Here is a 25,795-nt window from a genome sequence, read left to right on the forward strand (position 1 = left end):
TGTGTGTGTGTGCATATGCTCTGTGTGCATAAAGGAAATATGTATGAAAATAATGTATTAATTTCTATTTTAAATATATGGGAGTGGGTCTTGAGAGGGAAGACAGAAGGCAAGACTAAACTGTAATATTTGCTTTAAGGCTCTGGAAAAGGCAAAAGATGCTGGAAGAAAGGAAAGAGTGTTGGTGAGGCAACGTGAACAAATTGCATCTCCAGAAAACATCAACTTAGATCTCACTTACTCAGTAAGTGCTGAAATGTCTGTTTGCCTGAATAAGATCTGGGTGTAAAGTGTGCTTTTCAGTAACATGCCTTTTTAATGAAATTGAGTTTGCTGTAATGCACGTATTTTCTGAGAGTTCCCAGAACAAATTTCCAGATCAGATACACTGTATATTTAGAAATGTTTTTGAAAATAGTTACTGTAATTCTAGAAAATAGCAATTAAAGGGTACTTTTGTTGTTGTTAATATTCCTAAAGCTTAATGATAATTTTAAAATTAAGGGTTTGTCTTCAACTCTTAAAATTGATAGTAGGCTTTAAGAAAAGATTATGTAGGGTCTATGCCCTAATATTTAAGGAGAATTTAAAGTTGTACATTAGTTAATACTGTACTGGAAGTATTTCACTAAGAATATGTCAAGCCAGGCTAAACTGATAATATATATTGAAGGTAAGTTAAAAAATAAAAATAAGAAAGTGATGGATATAATTCATCTGGATACAGACAAGGATTTTCTGTTTTTCTTAATAGCATCTTGCAGAAGTCTCCCTTCATGAGCAGATAGACCACAAATAGGGGCGTACGCCTTGTTGAACTACGCTAAAAGTTACACACATTCTATGAGTTACAAATAAAAAAACATTTTAATAACAACCTCACCTCATAATTTACTCATATTTAGGCCTAAAAAGTAACATTAACTGTGAAGAGAGTTCTTTTGCCAAGGGATAGCTTCCTCTGAATAGGTGCATATCATGAGGCTCATGATAGAAGTATACAAAATAACAAACAGTATAAGCAGGGTTGGCCAAACTAACTGATCTTCTGAGCCCCGCGTCTGCTGAAGTCCTGAGCCCCGACAGGTGCCTCCTGCAGGGCCGAAGCCCCACCAGCTTGCCGTAGGGAAGAAGCCCCACGTTCCCCCCCGCAAGTTTGGTAGGCGGAGAATGGGGGGAGGGGCATATGGTTTTCTGCAAGCTGCACTTTAACTGTAAAAGAGTTAACATGCAGCTTGGGAGCCATGGTTTGGCCACCCCTGGTATAGAATAAGTAGATAGGGAACTTCTGTTCATTCTGTCTCATAATACAAGAACAAGGGGCATTCAGTTCAATTGAAAGTCCAAAATTGTTCAAAGCTGATAAAAGGAAATACTTTTTCACCCAACACACAATTAGACCATGGAACACATTACTACAAGATACATTTGCAGATAAATAAATTCCATTTTATGTTTATCCTGTGTGTTCTCCACAGCTTATGTACCGACATATTTAGGATGCAAAATGTTTGCTACCTCTTCCTTAGATAATTGGGGAAATGGGAAGTATGAGAAAGGCAGGGTGGGTGAGGTAATATATTTTATTGGACCAACTTCTGTTGGTGAAAGAGCTACACAGTCAACAAATATATTAAAGCATCTTTCTATCTATTTTGTATATTGAAATTTTTCTAATGGCTGCTTTGATTCATATTGGTTACTTTTTGAGAGAGAGATGTGGTTATGTTACGTATTCTCTCTTTTTTTTTTCTTTTCTTTTTTTCCTTCTTTTTTCTACAGGTTCTTTTCAACTTGGCCAGCCAATATTCTGCTAATGAAATGTATGCTGAAGCACTAAATACATATCAAGTCATAGTGAAAAATAAGATGTTCAGCAACGGAGGTAAGTTACATACCAAAATGCCTGATACTGATGGCAACGCATTCACTAACCAGCTGTTTGACTTCACGTGTGAGATGCTGAGCACCTCCTGAGTGCCCTCAACTCCCATGGAAGCCAGTCAGAGTTGACAGCAAACACCACCTTGTATTGTCAGACCTCATGTCCTTGGATGATTTGATGTGGTTTAGTCCTCCAGCTAATCCAAAAAGTGTTCTCTTTCCAGGCTAAGTATAAGTCCAGATTAAAAAAAATACATTCTTTGCCCTCCTTCATCACTGCTGATGCGCAGGGTTGGTCATTACCAACAGTAGTTTTCCCTTCCTAGCCTGAACAGTTCAATAGTCCTTTCCATCATTGTCTGCCCTGGTTTTCCCGTGTTGATTCTGAAGTGAAGGGGAGGTTCCTTCTCGTCCTATGGAAGCCCCAGCCATGGGCCCCAAATTAGGAAGCTAACACTTCCCATCTTGAACCTTCTGTGCCACTTTCTTCGTTCCCTTCTCCCACCCTCTCGAGTTTCCTTCTGTATCTTGCCTGTCTCTAGGTCTCTTCCCAGACCCTCTCCTGGTCTGCTTCCCCAAGCTTTCTCAGCAGAGAACACCACAGCAAATCCTGTCTCATCCCTGATCTCCTAGACTCAGTAAGAAGCTTGTTTTATATAGTCCTTTCTTTCCTAGAATTCCTTGCTGTCTCTCCCTGAATTCTCTCCATTCTGAGTGGAAGTCAGGAACAGGCTGTTTTGGACCATGTTTAGCTTAAAGGGCCAGTAGACCTGATACAGGTACTGATACATGAAAAAGGTGCTTCTGCAGTCTCACTGGTTCAAAGTTTGCATGAGGAGGGATGATATGAATATTTTTAAAAGGTTGGCACATAGTTCATTCACTTTATTTTTGTGATAGGCAGACTGAAGGTGAATATGGCAAACATTTATTTAAAACAACGAAACTATTCAAAAGCTATCAAATTCTACCGCATGGCTCTAGATCAGATTCCAAATGTCCATAAAGAAATGAGGTGAGTTTATACTGTAAAAGTTTTGAAATTCCTTTTGTTTTGTATATACAGTAGAACCTTTGACAATATTAAAATAAAAAAATAATAATATAAATATTACTTAACAATTATTTCTTTAATTAGGATTAAAATAATGCAGAACATTGGAGTTGCATTTATTAAAACTGGCCAGTACACTGATGGCATTAGTTCCTTTGAACACATAATGAGCACATCTCCAAACCTGAAAGCAGGCTTCAACCTGATCCTTTGTTATTTTGCCATTGGAGACCGTGAACAAATGAAAAAAGCTTTCCAAAAACTGATCACTGTTCCACTGGAAATTGATTATGATGACAAATATATTTCACCAAATGTAAGTATGAACTAAGCAAAATCTACACATTTTATTTGCAGAGGGAAAATTTTGAATGTTGAGGAAAAAAAATCTGTTCTATATAATGTGTACATATATGTCTGTGTACACATACACACGATGGTCTGATGTTTTACCAGCATGAGTTGAGGATGGCAGTACTACTCACTAGTGATAGTACTCTTGAAAACATTTCCAAAATAGTTTTTCTAGAAAATGTGCCATACATAAAATATGTATTTGTGTGTTGTAGTATAGAGTTGGCACTCATTTGGGATGACTTACTGCTTTGCCACTTTTATTTATAAAACATTTACATAAAATACTGTGTTAAAATAATAAAAATGACAAATCAGTGAGTAAGTTATGCAAGTCATCTCAAATGAGTGCCAGTAAAACCTATAATATCATAGCACACATATTATACAGAAAAACAATTTTATTAAAGTTTTACAGAGGATTTGGTTTTGGTTCATTTTAGTTTATTGGAACTATTTTTTTAATATCCCTCCACCAATAAAGCTAGGCTCCCTTGTACCATGAGACCAACTGTTCATGACTCTGAGGTAAGAAAAAATAACAAATAAACTTAAAAAGCAACAGAGGGTCCTGTGGCACCTTTAAGACTAACAGATGTATTGGAGCATAAGCTTTCGTGGGTGAATGCCCACTTCGTCAGACGCATGTAATGGAAATTTCCAGAGGCAGGTATAAATATGCAGGCAAGAATCAGTATGGAGATTACGAGGTTAGTTCAATCAAGGAGGGTGAGGTCCTCTGCTAGCAGTTGAGGTGTGAACACCAAGGGAGGAGAAACTGCTTCTGTACTTGGCTAGCCATTCACAGTCTTTGTTTAATCCTGATCTGATGGTGTCAAATTTGCAAATGAACTGAAGCTCAGCAGTTTCTCTTTGGAGTCTGGTCCTGAAGTTTTTTTGCTGTAAGATGGCTACCTTTACATCTGCTATTGTGAAATAAACTTAAGACACCTCTTAAAATAGTCTAAAATAGTTTTTCTATCCAAGGTCATGATTTACTAGGGCTATAAGCAAGTCCTCTATATCCTGTGGGAAAGCTGTGAATCCCTTTTTCCGGAGTAAAGCTCCATTTCTAGCCCTACATCATGACGACGTAATGGACCTTAAAGATGTTGTTATTGATGTAGGGCTAAATATTGTTTGTCCTGCACTGCCTCTCAGCATAATTTGGAATAAAATTCCACATTTGGTAGAAAAAAAGAAACTTTTTGTGACAGGTCAATTTATGGGGAAAAGGGGATCTTTTCTAATCAACTCAGAAGTTTGACATTTTAGAAGTAATCCTAGACAGCTGGATTAATGGGCAGAATGCAAATGAATGCTCAAAGGCAAATCAAATTCATTTATCACACACACTGATGTGGATTACTTGGTAAACTGGGCATAAGCAAACCATGTATGTTTCAATGTGGCCAAAATGTTGTCATTTCTGGGAATAAAGAATGTAGGCCATATTAAGAGGATGGAAGGGAGCTATCCTGGGAAGCAGTGACTCTGAAAAACACTTGAGGATCACAGTAAATAATCAGCTGAACATGAGCTCCCATTGTGATGCTATGTCCAAAAGAGCTAATGCAACATTTGGATGTGTAAATAGGAGAATATCAAGGAGGAGGAGGGGGGAGATTATATTCCTTCTGCATTTGGCACTGGTGTGACTGCCCCTGGAATAGTGTGTCCCGTTCTGGCATACACAATTCAAGGAGCTCTATCTATTTAGCTTATCAAAGAGAAGGTTAAGGGATGATCAAATCACTGTCTATAAGCACCTACATGAGGAGCAGAAATTTGATGATAAAAGACGCTTCAGTCTGTCAGACAAAGGTGGATAGCAAGATCCCATGTCTGGAAGCTGAAGCTAGACAAGTTCAGACTAGAAATAAGTGCAGATTTTTAACAATGAGGGTAATTAGTCACTGCAACAACTTATCCAGGGTTGTGGTGGATTCTCCCTCTCTAGAAATTTTTAAATCAAGATTGGATGTTTTTCTAAAAGATATACTGTAGTTCAAACAGGAATTAATTCTAGGAAATCCTATGGCCTGTGTTATACTGGACGTCAGACTAGATGATCGCAGTGGTCTCTTCTGGTTTTATAATCTATGTATTGATGAGAGATCCTCCACAAATACATGGAGTGTGTGTGTCTGTGTGTACACATGCGCGCTCGCACACACACTTGTTTTTTAGATATGCTGCGTGTGAGACTGACACAAGAGACTGACTTCATGATTTCATAGACTCTAGAGATGGAAAAGACCTATGATTATGTATAATTATAGAACCTGAAGACAGAAAAGATCTATTACGTGATGTAGTCAGACTCCCTGTCTACCTTGCTGAATTGGGGCCTCAGTGCAGCACTAAGCATGTGCCTAACTTTAAGCATGAGCGTCGTCCCATTGCTGTCAATGGGACGACTCACATGCTTATATGCCTTGCTGAATCAGGGCCATAGATATGATACACAGAGTACAGTAGTTGGTAACCTATGTGGTTAACATGAAATGTGATCCACAAATAGTAGCAGACAAACAGTATAAGGCTACTAGTCACAAATGTAATTATTTTTAATTTTGTAATTAGAATTTGTTAACCACAACCAATAGTTCATTATTCCAAAGGTCAGAGGATGTCAACCTATAAAATGGTAAAAAAAAAATTATTTTGTACATAAGTTCTTTGAAAAATGACAGTCTAATTGTTCAATTGAAATATGCCTTTTAAAAAATGTATAGTGTATAATATGTCAGTTGCGTCTTATACTCTGTGTTAATGTACATATATGGCTTACCTTATATATAAATATACATTTCCATAACTTATTTTGTTTTGATTTTTTAGGATGATCCACATACTAACCTATTGATTGAAGCCATTAAAAATGATCAATTACGGCAAATGGAACGTGAAAGGTAATACTGGAAACATAGGTCCCTATCCATTCCACATATGCCTCCGTGGTTGCTAGCATATGGAAATTGACACCAGCTTTCCAAGCTGCAAAGTCTGAGAGCTATTCCTTATTCTGGATGGGATGGCTTTAAAGTACTACATAAATTCCCTAGTAATGACTGTTGGGCTTGTGAAAGTGTCAGGAGAAATACTAGATATGCTAAAACAGGTGGGCAATTTTTGGCCTGGTTGGCTGAAAAATAGCCAGGGAATAAGATTTTAAGGGACCTTCAGAAACCAATCTTGTGTCCTTGGCTAACAGCTCCATTTTGAAGCTCAGCCAAGTAGAACAAAGGGCTCCATTATTCTGAACATTTCTTCTACTTCCTAACTGTTAGTTAGGAACTAGGGAGGTATTTGGTTTAAAATAAAGAAGCAAAAGGAGAAAAATCTGGCCCTTGGTCACAGTCCTGTGTATCCCTAGGGAGTGGGATAGGGAAGACGAACAAATGGAGGAGAATGAGTTACAAAACACTTATTGATGTGAGTTCCCCATCAGTGAAGTACACTGCTCAAGGGTGGGGGGGAGGGCTTTTTTAATTTTCTGAGCCCTGTGCAAAAGCCACACTGGATTGTATATGAGTATGTTAGACCACTGCAAAGCATATGTGGCCTGCTGGCACTGGAAGGTAATATAAATGTTAGACTGTAGGGATATTGTACAGTGCAGCTGGGAGTAACCTCCCAACCCGAGTAAGACTGACTTGTACCAGCAGGGATGAAGCTAGTGTGCTAAAAATAGCAGGAGAGACTCAGGCGGTTCTGAGGTCAGGTGGCTAACCTGACCTCAGAACTGGGGGCTCGGTGGGCTTGAGAGCCCAAGCTGTCACCCGAACTACAAAGTCCACACTGCTATTTTTAGCATGCTACCGCAAGCCCCACTAGCATGAGTCTACCTGGATAGAAGGCTCACTGTCAACTGCAATATAAACATACCCTATGGGGCCTTTATTATTTTGAGATACTGTATTATCAGATCTTCTTTCTGTATTATAAATTATTATGCTCCTATTCATATGCTAGGATAGGATTGTTGTGTAATGATATAGTTTAGTGACTAACCTCTCTTGGATTTATGCAAGTCTCACAAAACTTCTGGCCTTAAGAAATACTGTAGCATTACTAGCTACCCAATCTATATATTATGCATTGAAAGATGTAATATTATCCTTAAATCATACTATTATTTTACTGATGTCTTGATTAAACAATAATACAATAACTCCTCATTTAAAGTCATCCCGGTTAACGTTGTTTCGTTGCTGATCAATTACGGAACATGCTCATTTAAAGTTATGTAATGCTCCCTTCTAACGTCGTTTGGGAACTGCCTGCTTTGTCTACTGCTTGCAGGAAGAGCAGCCCGTTGCAGCTAGCTGGTGGGGGCTTGGAACCAGGGTGGACCGGCAGCCCCCCTAATCAGCTCCCCGCTCTCCTAAGTTCCCTGTGCAGCAGCTGCCCAGCAGGCTAGCAATTGCAGCTGTCCTTCCCCTCCCCCCCCACTGCCATGAGCTGCTCCTGCCCTCTGTCTTGGAGCTGCTCCCCAAGACTCCTGCTTGCTGTGCAGGGGGGAGGAAGGAAGAGGGGGGCTAATGTCAGGGTGTCCCCCTCCCCCCTGCTCCCTGCTTCCCTCTGCTCTATGGAAGATGGGGTAACACACCAGGGCTCAGGACGGAGGGAGCTTGCAGCAGCTGTGGTCTCAGCAAGTTGATCTAATTAACAAGGCAGTGTACTTAAAGGGGAAATGCGCATATCTCCCTCCATTCCTGATGCCTTGCAGAGTGAGAGAGTTAGCCCTTGAGGGCTCAGCCAATTGCTAGTTCATCATTTAGCAGTAAGGGAAATATCCCACCCTCTGACTCCTCCACCTCAACCCAACTTCACAATCATCATCACTGTGTACCAGTATTAAATTGTTTGTTTAAAACTTATACTCTGTGTGTGTGTGTGTGTGTGTGTGTGTTAATATATATATTATATTATATATATATATATAGTCTTTTTGTCTGGTGAAAAAAATGTCCCTGGAATCTAACCCCCTCATTTACATAAATTCTTATGGGAAAATTGGATTCGCTTAACATTGTTTCGCTTAAAGTTGCATTTTTCAGGAACAAAACTACAACGTTAAGTGAGGAGTTACTGTATAGATGTTGCTCAGACTTAGTTGGTGAATAGCGATTCAAGGCACAGGATAAGGTAACTAAGTTTTTGATGTTTTCATATATACTTTCTCTAAACACTGATATATATCTATTTTAATTCCTAAGGAAAGGCATGGCAGAAAAATATATCATGACAGCTGCAAAATTGATTGCACCAGCGATTGAAACCTCCTTTGCCATAGGCTATGACTGGTAGGAGACAGTTTTCTTCAGTTTAACTGCATGCCAGTTTCTGTCCATAATCAAAAAAACAAGTTCACAAATGTAGAAACCTAGGAAATGTAGCATTTGAGTTGTGCTTCTCGAACAAAGCACCCAAAGTACTTTTCAGTCAGCTTTGATAGCAATGCCCTGAAAAAAAATAATCAGAAATATTGTGCTTTATCCATCTACAAAACAGTTTAATTGCATCACAGATCATAGAAACTCAAATGTCAGTCATATAGTTATTGAGCTGCTTTACGACTGTTTACATTCATACAAAGTACTCATACAAGAATCTTACAAATTCCTGATTAGACAAATCACATACAGAAGACAATCATTCTGTACTCTTCACTAAAGGTCTGAATGTGACATGCTGAAGATATACAGTGTCTTACTCTTCTGATGCTAATGACTTCACACAAGATCAGGGCCTCTGGTTCCATGTGCAAACCAGTTGTTTAAATGTTATGTAACTGTTCTGCCAGTCAGAGTTGGCAGCAACAAAGGCTGTGTTCAGAATCTAGGGGTTCCTTTTCAACAATACAACACAAAATCGGCTCGAGCCCCCACCCAGTGACCTGGAACAATTACACACCACCTCTGGGCACCTCTAAGAGGCAGTACTTCCCCTCTTGCAAGCACGGAGTCTGAGTGTAGCAAAAAAACTTTTAATAAAAGGGGGAAAGTAACTCTGCATTAATTTGGGAAAACACCACAAACAGGGTTCATAAACACTAACCATGAGCAGAAGACCCACCCCCCAAGTAAGTTAGGCAGTGTCCTTTTCCCTGAGGTTCTTAAGTCCAGCAACCAAAAGTCCCTTTAACGTACCCGTCCCTTCTCTGCAACCCACTGTGCAGTTGTCGTCCTTGGTCAATGCAGACCCAGAGTTCACAGGTGCATCTGCAGGATTCACCTCTCACCCTGGTTGGAGGGGGAGGATAAGAAGGTACCTTTCTTGCTCTGTTGCCCGGGCACTCGCTCGCCCCTCCTCTTCACCAGCAACCATGCTTCTCCACCAGCTGTGGTCTTCAGGCCACCACACAGCTCTCAATGAATTCAGCTGTTAGTGCAGGAGCCTCACTGCTGGTGCACACTGGGCAGTCTCTTGCATCAGAGACACTGTCCCAAAGCAGGTCTAATTATTAGACCTAGATACCAGTGATTTCAGCTCCGTGTGCGCAACAAGACTCTCACTTGAGTCTAAATTAGCTCTTGTATTACACAGTGGAGAGAGGAAGGGTCAAATGGTGTGTAAGTGTCTACATAGGGCCCACACAACCTGGTACAAGTACTTGTTCTTCCCCCCCCCCCAACTCATTGGGCTTTGGAACCCATGTCCCCTGCCTGGCGAGTGCCGTTTTGTTGAGGATGAGTCCCTCAATGAGTGTATGCCTAGTACAGTTCTGCTGCCCTTGATTCACACAATAAGGATAACAACCTTTTATTACTCCTGCCCCAATAACAAGGAGACTGGGGATCCAACACCAGCCAAAAGTGATCATTTGAGCAAGCAATCCTATCATGCTGAACACTTAGGCAGGGTGGGTGTGCCCAAGCAAATGAGATCAGCTCCTGAAGTCCTCTTCTAAAGCTCATCACTAGATGTCAGGGGAGAGCTCATTCAGACTCTGCTTACATCATTAGACAGAGCTATTTTGGCTCCATTTATAAACCTTATGTGCCTAGCACATTCTATTAGAACATTTGCACGACAAGTGTAAAAGTTAACATGGTCATAAAGCAGCTCATTAGCATCAGAGATGTATATGTATTAATATATTAAACTAAAGTTTTCTGGTACACACAATACTGTCTTCTTGTCTTGAGTATATAAATGCTCAACATGGAGAGAGTAAGGTATTAGGGTGCCTTCTCAAAATGCAATTTGAATTCTAAGTTTCTGATGTTTGAACGGCTTATTGTTTGTTTTTTTTAACTCTAATATTCGTGAAAGATAATATGCTCTCAAACCACTGATATGTGCCTACAGCTTCAGCTTCACCAGAGGAAGTTTTTGTGTTGAATTTCCTTAGTATTTGAAATAGTTGTAACATGGAAGTGAAGGAAACTTGTTGAGGAAAAAGGGCTTTTCCCTACTCATTTCTCCTGCCCCTAAAAATGAAAATAAGTTACCACTCTTAATGATTTATGAATATACACAAGCAAAGGAACATTTTCAAGACTTGCAGATCCTACAATTACATTTTGTTAGTACACCTATCTATAGATCACTCTTTTACTGTAAGAGGTTATTTTAAGTTTTTAGTCCACTGAAGCCCACAATGTGGTTTTTGATGATTAAATAATAGATAGAATCATATTATTTCCCTAGTATAGCTGCTCTGGCTTCTTAGATTCTAAACAAATATGTTTGGTGAGGAGTGGCTTCTCGTTAGCAAGTCAGATTTGCTTCCTGTGGATCTGGTGTTGTGTTCAAAGGAAGCAAAAGAATAGATTCATTTATTCATTATGCATTGTCTGTGCATACATGTAGGTGTGTATAAATACATATACAGTTATCTTTTAGTTTTCATTCAACTTTCCTCGTGCTGCCTCTATTCACTAAATACTTGCCATGAAATACTGAAAAAAAGTTATTCTTTATATCTAATAACTTACGACAAAGTTTATGGACATTCACTTAATGGTTAATTAAATGATTAGACACATTAGATGGGTTTGTGTATATTGGGGCAGATTCACTCATATTCTCTAGCTGCCTTGCACAACTCTAGCCACACAAAGATGTTGAAAATCTAGCTTAACCAGACAGTTGAATTTTCAGCTACTTTCCATTGAGTTCATGGCATATTACAGGTATCTGTGCTTAATCAGATTAATTTTCTTTAGAGAAATGAAGTAGGCATGGATATTATGTAGATTTCTTATGTTACTGAGGTGTCTCAAACTTCAGTTAAAAAGAAGTACATGCAGCTTACTCATGAGACTATTGTCTGATCTTCCTCCCATGAGGGATTGATGGAGTATTCAGGTCTGACCTATATCTTTTGGTTAAAAAGGTTTTAACACTGGCCATCAAAGTATCTCTGGCCTCTTCTCTCATAGCAGACTGTTTTGTAATGTTTTCAGTACAATCCTTTTCCTCTGATGCCAAGAGGTGTCAAGAGACTTTGGCAGTGGAGAGGTGATTCACATGCCAAACAGATTATAGCTAAGGCTACGTTTTAGTCACAGGTATTTTTAGTAAAAGTCATGGACAGGTCATGGGCAGTAAACAAAATTCACAGCCTGTCCATAACTTGTACTATATACCCCTAACTAAAACTTGGGCCGCAGGTGCTCTGATGGGGTAGTCCAGGGGCACGCGGGTGCTGGAGGGGAAGCGGGTGGCAGTGTGTGGCCCGAGATCCTCGCTGATGCTGGGCGGGGGGAGGGTTGGCAGGGCTGGAAGGCTCTTTACCAGGTTCCACGCAGCTCCCTGGAAGTGGCCAGCATGTCCCTGCAGCTCCTAGGGGGAGGGAAGGCTGAGGGGCTCCACACCTGCCCCCGCCATGAGCGCCGGCTCAACAGCTCCCATTAGCCAGGAACCGCAGCCAATGGGAACTGCGGGGGCGGTGCCTGCAGGCAGGGGCAATGCACAGAGCCCCCTAGCCCCTTGGCCTAGGATCTGCAGGGACATGCCAGCCGCTTCCGGGGAGCCCCCCTGAGGAAAGTGCTGCCCTGCACCCAAACTGCTGCTGCTACTGGCCTGGGGCGGGCCGAGCCGGAGCCAGCCACACTGGACTCTGCAGAAGTCATGAAGGTCACAGAAAGCCACGGAATCCTTGATTTCCATGATAGATACGCAGCCTTAATTATAGCATCTGCTGGTTTTGATGGTGAAAAGTTATTTAACAAGGCCCTAAAAAGGCAGTAGCCAAAGCTGCAGTAATAAAAAAGCATTCACTTCCAGCTCCTAAGGAAAATGAGAGATTCCAGAGACATACCAGAGAGGGGTTTCTTTACTTAATTTAAGTCCAGACCGTCTAGAAGATCAGATTGTCAATATAATAAAGATCCTGGCCCATATCACCAGTTCTTTCCAGAACATACCACCCTAATAAAGCCCAAAGAAGTGCTGACTGGAAGAGAGTGCCTCAATGGATGGGAAGCTATGAATGTTCAATTCCATGTCAGCTTTCTTTTCCTGGTACCACTGCATAATGAAAGACTGCCCTAGAGGGGATGAACAGGAAGAGGGATGATTGTTTAGCAACATGCAGCTGGAGGCTTGGGCTAAATAAGTTGGGTTCTAGAGATGATGGTGTCACACACACAAGAGGGGTTGAGCTGAGGTCAGGCATGAATAATTTATAACTAAAAAGAACCTTCTGAGAGTTGTTCTGAGAGATGTTTGAAAAATGAACTTTACATGTGTTGCCAGACTCCAGCTCTACTGTAGTGTGGCTGGTGCTATATTATAATGTCTGAGAGTATCCTTAGAGATTTTTTTGTAATTCACTTTCTCATACAGTATACATTTACTACACAACTTCTGGGACATATATACCATTTCTAATTAATTTATTGAATCAATACATATTTATTTTTAGGGGTTATGTCATTGTAGTACCCAGGGACCAAACTATAGATGTGGCCCGAGGTTTGTACAGTTTTACCATTACCAATTCTTTCATAGAATCCAAAAAGCCAAATTTGATTAAATTTGAACTGTTCTTTAAAACACTTTTAATGTATGGAAACACTGTATGTGTCTGCAAACATGGGAGTACCTAACATAGCAGAGAAACTTCGTCTAGATAACTAATTAGCAGCACACATGAGTTGAAGTGACATTAATGCAGATACTTATTATTTATAGTAATTATTTCTGTGGATTCCTTTTTGTTGTAGGTGTGTTGAAGTAGTAAAAGCTTCCCACTATGTAGAGTTAGCCAATGACCTGGAAATAAATAAAGCAATTACATATTTGAGGCAAAAGGACTTCTATCAGGTACCGTACTTTTAAAAAAACATTTTTATGAATATTGTATTGGCAGAGGCATCTGAGGGTATGTCTACAGTGTGGCTGGGAGTAGACAAACTCGTGCTGGTTAGTGCATAAAATAGTACTATGGATGTTGTGACACAGGCAGTGACTCAAGCTAACCAGCCAAGCTCGGGCCCAGAAGTTTCTGACAGCCTTGGACGCAAGTTGCTAGCCGGTACCCCGTCTATGCTGCAATGTCCACACTTCCATTTTTAATGTACTAGCTCTGTTCAAGATAATGCGAGTTTGTCTACCTGGACTGGGAGGCGCACTCTCAACTCCAGTGTAATGTAGACATACCTTTATAAAGCAGCAAGGCCATATTTTTCCAGCAAGAGCTTCCTCTTTAATAGTCGCTCAGAACCTTGATAAAAGTGTTGATATTGGTCTTTATTAGAATAATTCTACAAAAAACATTGATTGGGGAGGGCTTTACCTACATTAAATTTGTCTGTTGTCACAGGAGGGAGTTAATAGGAGACCAGAGTATGAGCAGATGCACTTGCTGTTATATTATTGCTTGTGGTATTGTAACAGTGATACCTTTCCTCCATTCCTGCATATGTACTATTGCACCCCATTAGGGTACTGTAATCTGTGTCAGAACTGCAGTCCATCTTCTTGTCCTTCCATGCAGGCACAAACTTAGGAAATAGAGGTAAGGCAGTGGCCCCAAGAATTAAACACTGTAACGTGTTTATAAAGGAAGAGCATGAGTATAGTCTTTCCATACTTAAAGTAGACTTTCTGTGGTAGGGAGGGGGTCTATCTTACGATGATATTTTTAAATTAATTCTACTAGGACAAAAAAAGTGAACCTAAAAATACATATATTTTAACAATAAAGGGCTTTAGGGGTCACCTTTCTGTTTGTTTGGTATTCTGAGGCCTTATCCATCCTCAAAGTAGCTCTGGTTTAAAAACTGGTTTTAGTTAAATGATTTAGTTAAACCAGTGCAAATGCTTGTGTGGACTCTCAGATTTAAACCTGGCTTATTGTTAGCATAATTCAGTTAGGAATTAATATAAACTAAATAGAAGCCAGTTTTAAATTACCGTATATACTCATTCATAAGCCAGATTTTTTTTGGAAAAATGGGAAGCACCAGAGAAGGAGGTCGGCTTATGAATGGGTATAGAGAGGGAGAGGTGGGACACAGCCCCTCCCGCCAACAGAGGGAGCAAGGAGAGGCAGCAGAGCCAGAAGTGAAGAGGCGGGGCCAGAGACTCTCCGCTTCTGGCCACGCTGCTCTCCCCCCAGCCTCCGAAGCAGCTACAGCTTCGGGGCTGGCAGGCTGCAGCTGTGCCACTCGGCCCCGCCCCCCAGAGCAGGCTGTGGCCATGCTGCCTAGCCTGCCGGAGCACGCTGCAGCCGTGCCGCCCGGCCCAGCCTGCTGGAACATGCTGCGGCCACGCCGCCCAGTCTGGCCCGCCGGAGCAGCTCCAGCCAGGCGACAGGCATCCTCCCCTGGCCTTCCCCAGATAAGGAGGGAAGGGATGGGATGGGGAGAGTGTGGGGGTCGTGGACTAGGGGTGGGGTCACGTGGGGGGTGGTCACAGGGGTTACTCCCCTGACTCCCAGATTCTCTGCCCTCCCCAAAAAAATTTCCCCACCAGTTGCTGTCCTGGCCCATCAGGATAAGCAGCCGGCACGCCGGGACACTTTTTTTTGTTTACTTTGGTTTACCTCCGTGCCTGCGGACACTTGAGGTAAACAAACCATCTCGGCCCACCAGCAGCTTATCCTGATGGCCCGGGAGCCAAAGTTTGCTGACCCCTGAATTATAATGTCGGCTTATGAACGGGTTATAAAAATTTTCCATTTTCACTTATCCATCTTGGGGGGGGGGGGGATCGGCTTATAAACGAACCGGCTTATGATAGAGTATATAAGGTAATATAAAAGTCTCCACTAGGAAGTTTGCACTGATTTAACTAAATCAATTTAAAAACTCACCTTTAGTTAAACCCTTACAACTTTGTATGTACACAACTACTAATTAAACCATAGGAAAAGTATATAGAAAGAGTACAGCTCCTGACTGGCTAAGAATTGTTATCTTTGTTAACCTGTCTTCTCTGCCCGCACTCAGAACCACTTGTCTCTTCTACCTAGTATGTCTTGTATTTTAGAATGTAAGGTAGGGTAAGGGCTGTCATTTAATATGTTTGTACAGCACCTAGCACAATGGGGCCCTGGTCTGACTGGCTTCTAGGTTCTACTACAATAGAACTTTTAAATAATAATATAGGAACCTCTAAAAACATACTACTTTTTTAAATAGAAAGTGTTCCCCAAAGCACTTAGGTACTTTTGATTCTGGGGCTATGTTAGTACCTACACAGATACTTCTATGGCCTCCATCACCATAGTGTCTGAGCATCTCACAAATATTAATGACTTTATCATAGCAACGTCTCTGTGAGGTACGGAAGTAGCATTATCTCAATTTTATAGATGGGGAACTGAGGCATAGAGGTATTAAATGACTTGTCCAAGGTCACACAGGTTGATGGTAGAACTGGGATTTGAACCCCATTGTCTTGAGTCTGGTGTGTTAACCACAAGACCACCCTTTCTGCAGACCATCTCCTATAAAAAAAACCAGTAGTGATTAATTTTGGGTGGGCAGTGCCTTGCATCTATGTTCTAAGCCTGTCCTTCCAGTGGAACTACCAGGGAGGGGTAGGATAAGCCACTGTTGTTCTAGTGCTGACACTAGAGCTGACATGGATGTGTAGGAGCCAATAGGGAGGATCATCTAATGGGGCATGTGCACAAATTGTCTTGAATATATAGATACAGCCAGATAAAGTTATACTCACTCAGAACATTAATATATTAATATGCAATATTTCACAATATAGGTATATTCAAATGCTTCATCATCCCATTTGATTTTACAGTATGCTTTGTACTATTTTGTAGTATAGAACAGGATCATTTTAAAATGGTGAAAGACAAATATACTCTGTTTTGTTTGGAAGTTCAAGGAATTGACAAAAGAGGCAAAAATATTCCTACTTTTTCCTTCATAGACACATTGCAAACCTTTCTTTTCGTTTCTGCCTGTTAGGATAGGTTTCTATCTTTATATTGGCTTTTCTCCTATTAGAATTTGACAACTGACTAAATGTCTAATGTGTAATGACAGCAGCTGTGCAATGATTTGGGGTTTTAGATTAGTGACCAGGACTAAACTCTGAAATTTCAAATTTGGTTGAATTTGAACAATTTCTTAGTGGAGCACAAAAGTCTCACATGTTGATTGATGCTTTCGTAGATATTTTCATCTTATATGTCTCCATTAACACATTCAGTGTCTTGATGGTAAGATTAGTTTAACTGTGTTTTTAAAAATGTAATTTTTGCTTTCCTTTCACTATTGCTACTTTCGTTGTGTGTCTTGCATTTTATTTGATACTGTAAGTATGAAGAGGTAGGTACATTATTAAAATATGGCCCTTAATTAGCTTTAGTCTTCTAGAATAGTTTGTAACTTGGCAAAGTTTCCTTGCTACACCCATAATAAAAGAGTAAGTAAAACAGTACTTCTAGTGGAAATATTATGAAGGTTTTGTGTTTCACTTACAAACCCAGTTTTACCTTCCCATTTCCTGACACACAAATGGATTGACCCTAGAGGAACTATTTCAGGAAAGCAGTATTTTATCATTCAGATTCTAGACCATTTTCTTGTATTCTTATATTCTTTCTTGTATTCAAATAATAATGTCCAGTTGCTGATTCCTATGATACCCATTTTTAGGAAAAAAAACTTAATGAAAGAGCTGCATTTTACTGTATATCATACCCTAAACCTCGCAGATCTCAAACTCTGCTGGGTTTCTGTTGGAAGTTAATTTCAGAATTGAGTGTCCTATACTGAGAACACCACTTTCCTAGTCCTTCACAGTTAAGTGTTTGGCGTCAAATAGCTGACACGTTTCAAACTGGCTGCAGCTGCCATAATGGGGTACTGGAAGAAGAAAACAGGGGTGAAAAAACCTCTGGAGTCACCTGGTCTAGCCATTTTTGTGGAGCAGGAGTTTCCTCTACCTTGGCCTCTCAGGTGTATGTATTTACCTACTCTTAAATACCCAAATGGTGGTGCCTTACCTCCCTCTGCAGCTCATCTTAGTCCCTAGTCTCTAACAATTCTTCTTTAAAAGAAGGTGCTTTTAGTCTCTATCATTCCCATTCCCTCCATACAGCATTCACTAGTACGCATTCTTACAGTTGATGTGGTGAAAGTGTTTGCAGAGCAGTGCAATATTGTCCTGTGATAGATCATGGCCTGTGTGATGTTACCCAGTTCTGATGAGCCACAATACACAAGTCTTGAGAGAGATTTTGGATCTGAGTCTCTTCTCTGCTGCCCACATCTACATGTGCTATTGGCTGGGGTACTGGAATAGCTGTCCATTGTGTTTCTTAACTCAATATTAACATTTTTTTTATTTTTCTTTATTTCTGAAATAAACTTTCACCTAATAAATGAAGTGGTGTAGAATTATATTGAAGATCTGAGGCAAATGCTTGAGATAGATGGAAGATGTTAGTGTATTGTGCCCCATCAGAGTGATAGAATGAGAAAAGTAGAATGTTGACTATCATTGTTTAACTGTAGAAGATTCACTGCCTAAAATGAAAAAAGAAACATCAAGAATTGAAATAGTAGCATGTTTTAAAGCAGAAACCCTACTGTCTTGGTTTCCTACTGAATTATTAAAATTGTTGGAAGCATAAAGAATGAGAGAAAGGCATCAACATGAAAAATAGTATAGCAAGTTTGGAAATAGTACGTTGGAGGATCTTGTCTTTTCCAACCTGTTCTGCAATATGCAAACATCTACTTACTCTTTCCATTAAATACGTTCTATGCTTCTTTCATACTTTTGAGTCCAATGAATTGCCTGCACAAATTCTATCTGTGAATATAAAAGATTGGGTGCCTTGATGATGTAAACTCAGCCAAGAAGTCCCTTTTTTCAATTTTTCTTTTGACACACCTATATTAACAAGATAACCAGGAGGCATCCTGTGACCTGACTGCTGCTTCCATGACACTGTCACTATTCTCAGTGCCTTGGTATTGGGGCTTAGCCTAGGCAAAGCAAGTAAGAACCTCAGACAAGAAAGCTGCATTTTTTTTGAGTGCCTCATTCCTGATCATAATATACCTTTTGCTCCTACATATTCACATAAGCGTAATGTACATAATACATAAGTGAATCGTTTTCTTAAACTGGATACCCCTTACAAATGCAAACACATGGTAGCTTTGCATTCTTTATGCTGCACTCCACATTCAGAAGACTGGAAATGTGAAAGTTAAGATACAGTGCACTACCTTAACACTGCATGCATGTATTTACTTATGTGATCATACAATTTCTCAAATATATAATGAAAAATGCATTTCTGTAACCTTAAATACAACCCGTAACCATGTATAGTAAAGAGAATGTACACAGAGACAGCATACACATAATATGCTCTTCCCTAACTTTCACATGTCATAGATTTCCAATTTTACCTTTGCATTACTCTAGCATCTTATTCAAAGAAAAATATAGAAGAGAGTTCCTGTTCCGTGGGTAAAGGCTTGGACAGAATATGATAAAATTGAAAAAAATTGCTTCATCTGAACAACCGCAAACTCAAGAACAATTGATGTGATTTTTGCTCAAACTTCCAAAAATATCACCACCAACAACAAAACCACCTTACACCACCATTCACCTTTGGCTAAAGAACAAACATGGAAAATTTCAGTCCCCAAAGTAAACTTTTCAAAGTTTTTTTTTAAGTGTATAAAAAGAGAGGTCACAATGAAAATCTTCTGCTACTGTAACTATAATGGGTGTAACGGAGCACTCACTATAGCATACATTGATGCAAGCATTAAAACTTTAAAAATAAGAGGAAAAATAATAATTTTGAATTCACCTTAAAATAACACAAAATTTGCTGTTCCATATTTTGGATCTTTTTAAAGCAGCAAAAATGTAATTATAAAATATGACCTAAAGCTGCTGTGGGAACTTCCCTTTTGAATTTCTTGATCTTATGCAATGTTAGAACTGTTTGCATCTAATTCAAGTATATTTTTATCTAAAATTACATATATAACACCTTCTAGCACAGTGTCTTGAAGATCTTTGTGAAAATTCATTAATTAAACCTCACAACAGCATCTCTCTAAGGTAGGAGAGTAGGTAAAAGGAGGCATCTTGAGGTTACATGACTTGCTCATGGTTATACAGTGAATCTGTGGCAGACACAGGGATAAAACCCAGGACTCCTGGCTCCCTGTCACCTATTCTAACTATTCTCTCTATTCAGTAGTTATCAATTAGAGTTTCAACTTCTTTTCCCCAATTCCATGCTTCATTGTATCCAACAGTTTTTCCATAAATTCTACTGGAAACTACAAGAGAAATAAAATTACAGATGTAAAAAGCAACAGAGGGTCCTGTGGCACCTAAAATTACAGATGTGAGATTTAAATGGTATTTCTGTTCTGCGGGGCTAGTACAGGAACTGGTGAACTTCTGGAATGCTGAATAGAAACCTTATACAGAGTTTGAGATTGGAATGTTGTACTGTGAAACAGTAGCATCAATCTGAAGTCAGAGAACAGTTAAATCATGAAATAATATGAAGGACCCACATTCTGAGGAGCATTATTAATGTTAGTATGGTAGCAATGGGAGGTCCCTGGGTAGGATTGGGGCCTCACCATTCTAGGCATTGTACGAACACATAGTAAGGGTGTATCTGCCCAGAAGACTTTATAATCTAATTTAACAAAAGATTTTAACACGTGAGAGTAGCAGTGACATGAGCATATGGTTATGTGGACTAGATAGGTACACAATTAGATGGTTTTAGGTCAATGATACAAATAAATTCATAAGTAAAATAGATATCAAATCTCTACTGACCATCTACCTGGCCATTTTCAGACTTGCATATTGTTTTAAAATAATCTTCGTGTGTTAGTGGTGTTTTGAATCTCTCTTAATTTACAAGATTGTTTTGGTATAAAATTTTAAAGCAGAGCACTGGGATTTAGCCTTGCAAGTTCTACTACCGTTACTGGGAATCCACAGCTTAGGCCAGGTGCATTACATTTAAACTTGGCCCTTGTACATATATAATGTATACATCGGAATCCAGTTAAAAGGATTGGTTTTGACAATGTGTTTTGATGGTTGTGTCCGATTGACCATTACCCTCATGATACATAAAAAGTAAACTTCCCAAATTGAGATGTGTACATAGAATCAACATTTTCACCTTCCACCATGATAAAATGAGTACCGCTAAGGCATTTTAATACCAAGGCATGTCATGGCTTCATCTAGCTCACACAGTCTATTTACTTCCTCTTTAATCTTTATAACCAAAGATGCCACCATATCAGTAAAAGGAAAGGGCAAACAAATCAACAACAATAGGAAATTGACTTTAGGAAAGCAACTCGATATATAGCTGAAAGGTCACTAAACCAAAATTCCATTGTAACTGAGATGTGCAGCCTGAACTTGAAGAAACAATTTGATGGCAGAATACCTCAGACATAACAGTACTGTACTTGTAGATCTGTGGGACCAGTTCTTTCTTGATTCAGTCAAATACATAATGAGAACCAAAATCCTTATAGCTAAAGTCTTGAGTTTCAAAGCCCATAAAATCTGAAGTCATGCATTTTGAAACTATTTCCTTGACTCTCAAATTGGTGCTTTTCTTCAGAGACTTCTATATAATTAAAAAATGTTCAGCTTTGTAGTAGTTTGTACTTCCTATGTAGTTTGCTAGGGAGCAATAAACTTCAGCTAACTGTGTAAACTTCACATGTCCTCTTACGCCACACTAAGTCATGCGTTTTGAGTAATGTAAAAATAGCATGTTCGTGGATCATTTAAAAACCTTGTATTTTTTCCCCTGCCTTGACACACCACCAGAGAGCATTATGCATTCACATTACTATGATAAGCAAATTCAAGATTTTAACTTGTGTAGAGAAAAAGGAGGAGTTTTAACTGAAAATAGTGGGTAACCTGAAGTCATTACATTTGCATTGATGTAATGGAGAATGGAACTGAGGCAAAAGTATCGTTAAACAGTTTTTTATGTACCTAATGTAAATATTTAGTAGAAACTAGCCAAAGATTTTGTTATATTTGGTCTATAGATATAAATCTTTCTTATATTGCTGAAAAAATTGCCCTCTATTTTTAAATTTGTTAGTTAATTATATAATTTTTGTTACTCTTTTCACATATCAGTATCACCTCGCCAAAGTTTATGAAGTTAATTTCTAATGTACAAAGGGATCTGTAAAACTCCTTAGATTTGCATATGTATTGTCCTCAAGCCTCACTTCTCTGAGCACGTTGTGTAATATGAGAAGTGAAAGTGATGAGCCATTTCTGTTAGAAATTTTGCTTTGTGTATTTATATTTGTACTCCAAACGTACTGTTACATACTTTTTGTATTGTTACATTTATATCTTTGTTTGTGAGTCTTTAAGAAAAAAATCTTATGTAAAGATACAGAAAAAGTGAAAATATTTACACAATACAGGTAGTTGACAAAATGAAAACGTCAGTGAAGCTTGCTTTTTTATTATTATTTTTTTTTATTAATGAATGGAATTTCTATGGAAAAGTGTGGATATCTGAACAGAAAGTTCTAAGTCTTCTAAATCTAATCCATACGCTGGATAACAAAACTGCTGTGGGAATTTTAAAAGTACGAAATATCAAATATTTTGCAGTAGAAAAGGTTATGTATAATTGTTGTCTAAGTAGTAATTAATAAATTACTAACTAGTAATATAAGTCAAGTAGTAATTTTAGTTGTTTATTCCTTCACAAAAACATAGGATTGACCTGCACAGTAATAGTTTGAGTAAGTTTGTTACAGTTTAGTAACTTGCTTGTGAATTAATTCTAGGCTGTGGAGACTTTAAAAATGTTTGAAAAAAAGGATAGCAGAGTAAAAAGTGCAGCTGCAACAAACCTTTCATTTCTTTATTATTTGGTAAGTACGCCTTTTTTGTTGTTGTTGTTAACTATGAGCTCAGAAGAGCCTACGCTTCCGTAGCAATTTTTGTATCTATCTACATGTTCTGTCTCAGCATTGAGACAATGCTCATGAAAACAAGAGGTAAGAAAAGACACCATTTTAACTAGTCAATGTCTGTTCAATGTTTTGAACTGTTAAGTGCTATGCAAGAGCAAAGTACTTTATTATTTTTTATTATAAATGTTAAATATTTAAATTTCAATTGTTGCCTTCACTTCCTATTTGAAAGTAGGGGCTGTGGGAGCAGAGGCGCCAACTTCATGAGTTCCCAGAGGGTGCTCGACCCCTGCTTTGACCCAGGCCCTGCCCCTTCTCCACCCCATCCCCCAAGCCTCTGCCCCGCTTCTTCCCACCCCCTCTCCGACCCCTACCCCGCCTCTTCCTGGCCCATACCGCACCCCCTCCCTGCATCTCTTCCTGCCCCTGCTCTTCTCCCAGCGCCTCCTGCATGCTGCTGAACAGCTGATCACTGGCAGGTGAGAGCCACTGGGGTGGAAGAGGAGGAGCTGATTGGCAGGACTGCCGGTGGGTGCTGAACACTTTTTTCCATGGGTGCTCCAGCTCCAGAGCACGCATGGAATCAGCGCCTATGTGTGGGAGTGCTCTGCTTTTATAGAGGTACAAGAAGCAGAGCAGACAGAAAGGAGTGTTCCAACTGCTTTGCCATTACCCCCTTTCCTGGCTGCAGCAGCAATTAGAAAGTGGGTGAAGAATTCTGGCTGTGCTGCCAGGAGGAGTGAGACTGAGCCCCTGCTGGAGTATAAGAGACTCTTCCCTCATGTGGATGTTGTGAAGGTGAATTAGTTAATGTTCATGAAGCTCTTCTTATATCTATGTTCTAATTATTTGTTCCCTGGCTTCCTACTGCCATTGTGCTCTCTGAATGTATGTATTCAGCTGCCTGGCCTGTCACCCATTCCTTGTCTCCTGCTGGGCTCACCTGCACTTTTACTTCCCTCCATCTCTAACAGGGTTCTGTTCACCTGCACATCAGTAATAGGGCTGTGATCCCACCCTTAACTCCCATAACTAGACTTGGGGAGGAGTGGAGACAACGACATTTAGAATACTGCTCTGTGCTGTCTTCTCTGCCTCTCTGATTAATATTAATTTTCAAGTAGAATATAAAATAAGTTCATTTCGGAGGCTTAAATGATTCTACAGTGTTTCTCCCACCTTTACTACCAATATAAGGAGCAAGCCAGCATTGGGAGGGAGATGGACAAGATGACAATATAGATTTCACTCTCTAATTTTCAGGTTTCTATGACCTGAAAAATATGTTATCGATCTGTTTTCTACAAGCTCATAAAGAGTATTAAATATTTTTTCAGACTGCTATTATATCAACCATAAACAGACTAAGGTTAGCTCCAAAGAAAATTATTGATTGACAAGTTGTTAATATACTATATATATATCTTGTTTACACAGGAGAATGAATTAGCACAAGCAGCCAACTATGCAGATTTAGCTGTGAATTCTGATAGATACAACCCATCAGCTCTCACTAATAAAGGAAATACTGTGTTTGCAAATGGAGACTATGAAAAAGCAGCAGAGTTTTATAAGGAAGCTCTAAGGAATGATTCCTCATGCACTGAAGCACTTTACAATATAGGTAATGTAGAGGTGTTTGCGTGGCTTAGAGTTTAGATAAGGCTACTAACGTGTTTGAGATTCTAGCTTTCAAACTTGTCCTTTTTAGAAATGTTAATTGAAATTAAAATATGTTCTGTCATTTCCATTAAACTGTTAATTCTTTTACCTCATGATTTAAGATGTAAAGTGAGATAATATCCTTTGCTTCAAACCTCTTCCACAGAAACTCTGCACCAATATTACTCATCTGTTCTTACACTAATTGATGTTGGTAAATCACTTTGAAGATGAAAATTGCTAAGCACTATTTTCTATTCAAAATGTAGGTTTTGACTAGAACTACTCAACCAAATTATCTCTCCTTCCCTTTCTGATGCCCCTTGTTAAAGGGATGGTATTATGTATGGCTGTGGGCCTTGACTGGAATAATGACCATTGCCCTAATCAGCTTTGCTTCGTTCAGGTCACACTGCCTGAAAGGACTGTCAGGATGGTTCTTAAGCAAACAGCACAGCAAATCTACTGAGATGCAGTTGAGATGAGAGAGCGATCATCGGGGAAAGCGCAGTTATTTTGCATTTACCTCTAAGCAGTGATGCAGCTTGCTTTTTAAAAAAAAACCTCCATCAACTTAAAAAAAAAAAAAAGTTAAAGGTAGTTTCAAATACCACATCTGCCTTGAGTATCCTTGTGGCTTTACAATCATGTTTTCCTATTTTTTTTAAAAAAAGTTTTTTCTATCTGTTGTTGCTTTATGAAAACCCAATATAAACAAGGAAAACTGACCGACTATCAAAACAGTGAAATTGACTATCCGAAAAGGGCTGCCAAATGTACAAATTAAACAAACTGAAAACTGAGAAAAATATTTTTTCAGTCTCTTTCATGTGTTCCCTATTACAATAATACAGGAATAAAAAATTCAGACAAAAATATGATTTTTAAGTTAATAACATCCCTCTAAATATTGCATTTCTGCTTCATTCTCCTTTGCTATTCCGCTAAATTACTGTGCCTGTACTGATGTTTTGTTTTGCTTGTTGAATTCATTTTGTAATTTTTATTTTTAGGTTTAACATATAAAAAGTTAAACAGAATAGACGAGGCTTTGGATTGTTTTCTGAAACTTCAGGCAATCCTTCGAAACAGTGCCCAAGTTCTCTACCAAATAGCAAGCTTGTATCTTTTGCTGGGTCCTGATGCCAAATATTGAATTTAGTCTATATTAGAGGATTAGACGAGACTAGTCTTAATCAAGACATAAAAGTTGTTTTTGTATGGCTAAAAAAAATTTACATTTAATCAAGAGACATTCATGTGGGGTTAAAATATATGTGGTGTGTAAAAATAAGGCCTGATTCTGCAACCCTTTATTTTGGTGAACAATGTCACTGAAGCCAGTAGACCAGGGGTCGGCAACGTTTGGCACGCGTCTCGCCAGGGTAAGCACCCTGGCGGGCCGGGCCAGTTTATTTACCTG

The 25,795-nt window shown here is 39.3% G+C and overlaps 1 protein-coding gene across 1 annotated transcript in view; it reads left to right on the forward strand.

Moving 5' to 3' along the window:
- IFT88 (intraflagellar transport 88) overlaps positions 1–25,795 on the forward strand; it is a 103,678-nt gene that overhangs the window by 17,296 nt on the left and 60,587 nt on the right. Inside the window, exons 9-18 of the mRNA XM_029911953.1 lie at positions 140–244; positions 1,783–1,885; positions 2,785–2,899; positions 3,023–3,254; positions 6,137–6,207; positions 8,518–8,604; positions 13,477–13,576; positions 22,582–22,668; positions 24,148–24,334; positions 25,386–25,508. Of these exons, the coding sequence (XP_029767813.1) occupies positions 140–244; positions 1,783–1,885; positions 2,785–2,899; positions 3,023–3,254; positions 6,137–6,207; positions 8,518–8,604; positions 13,477–13,576; positions 22,582–22,668; positions 24,148–24,334; positions 25,386–25,508 (1,210 nt within the window). The remainder of the gene's footprint in view (positions 1–139; positions 245–1,782; positions 1,886–2,784; positions 2,900–3,022; positions 3,255–6,136; positions 6,208–8,517; positions 8,605–13,476; positions 13,577–22,581; positions 22,669–24,147; positions 24,335–25,385; positions 25,509–25,795) is intronic.

Source organism: Terrapene carolina, unplaced genomic scaffold, assembly GCF_002925995.2.
Source record: "Terrapene carolina triunguis isolate 2854851 unplaced genomic scaffold, T_m_triunguis-2.0 Scaffold138, whole genome shotgun sequence".
Classification (NCBI taxonomy): Eukaryota; Metazoa; Chordata; order Testudines; family Emydidae; genus Terrapene; species Terrapene triunguis.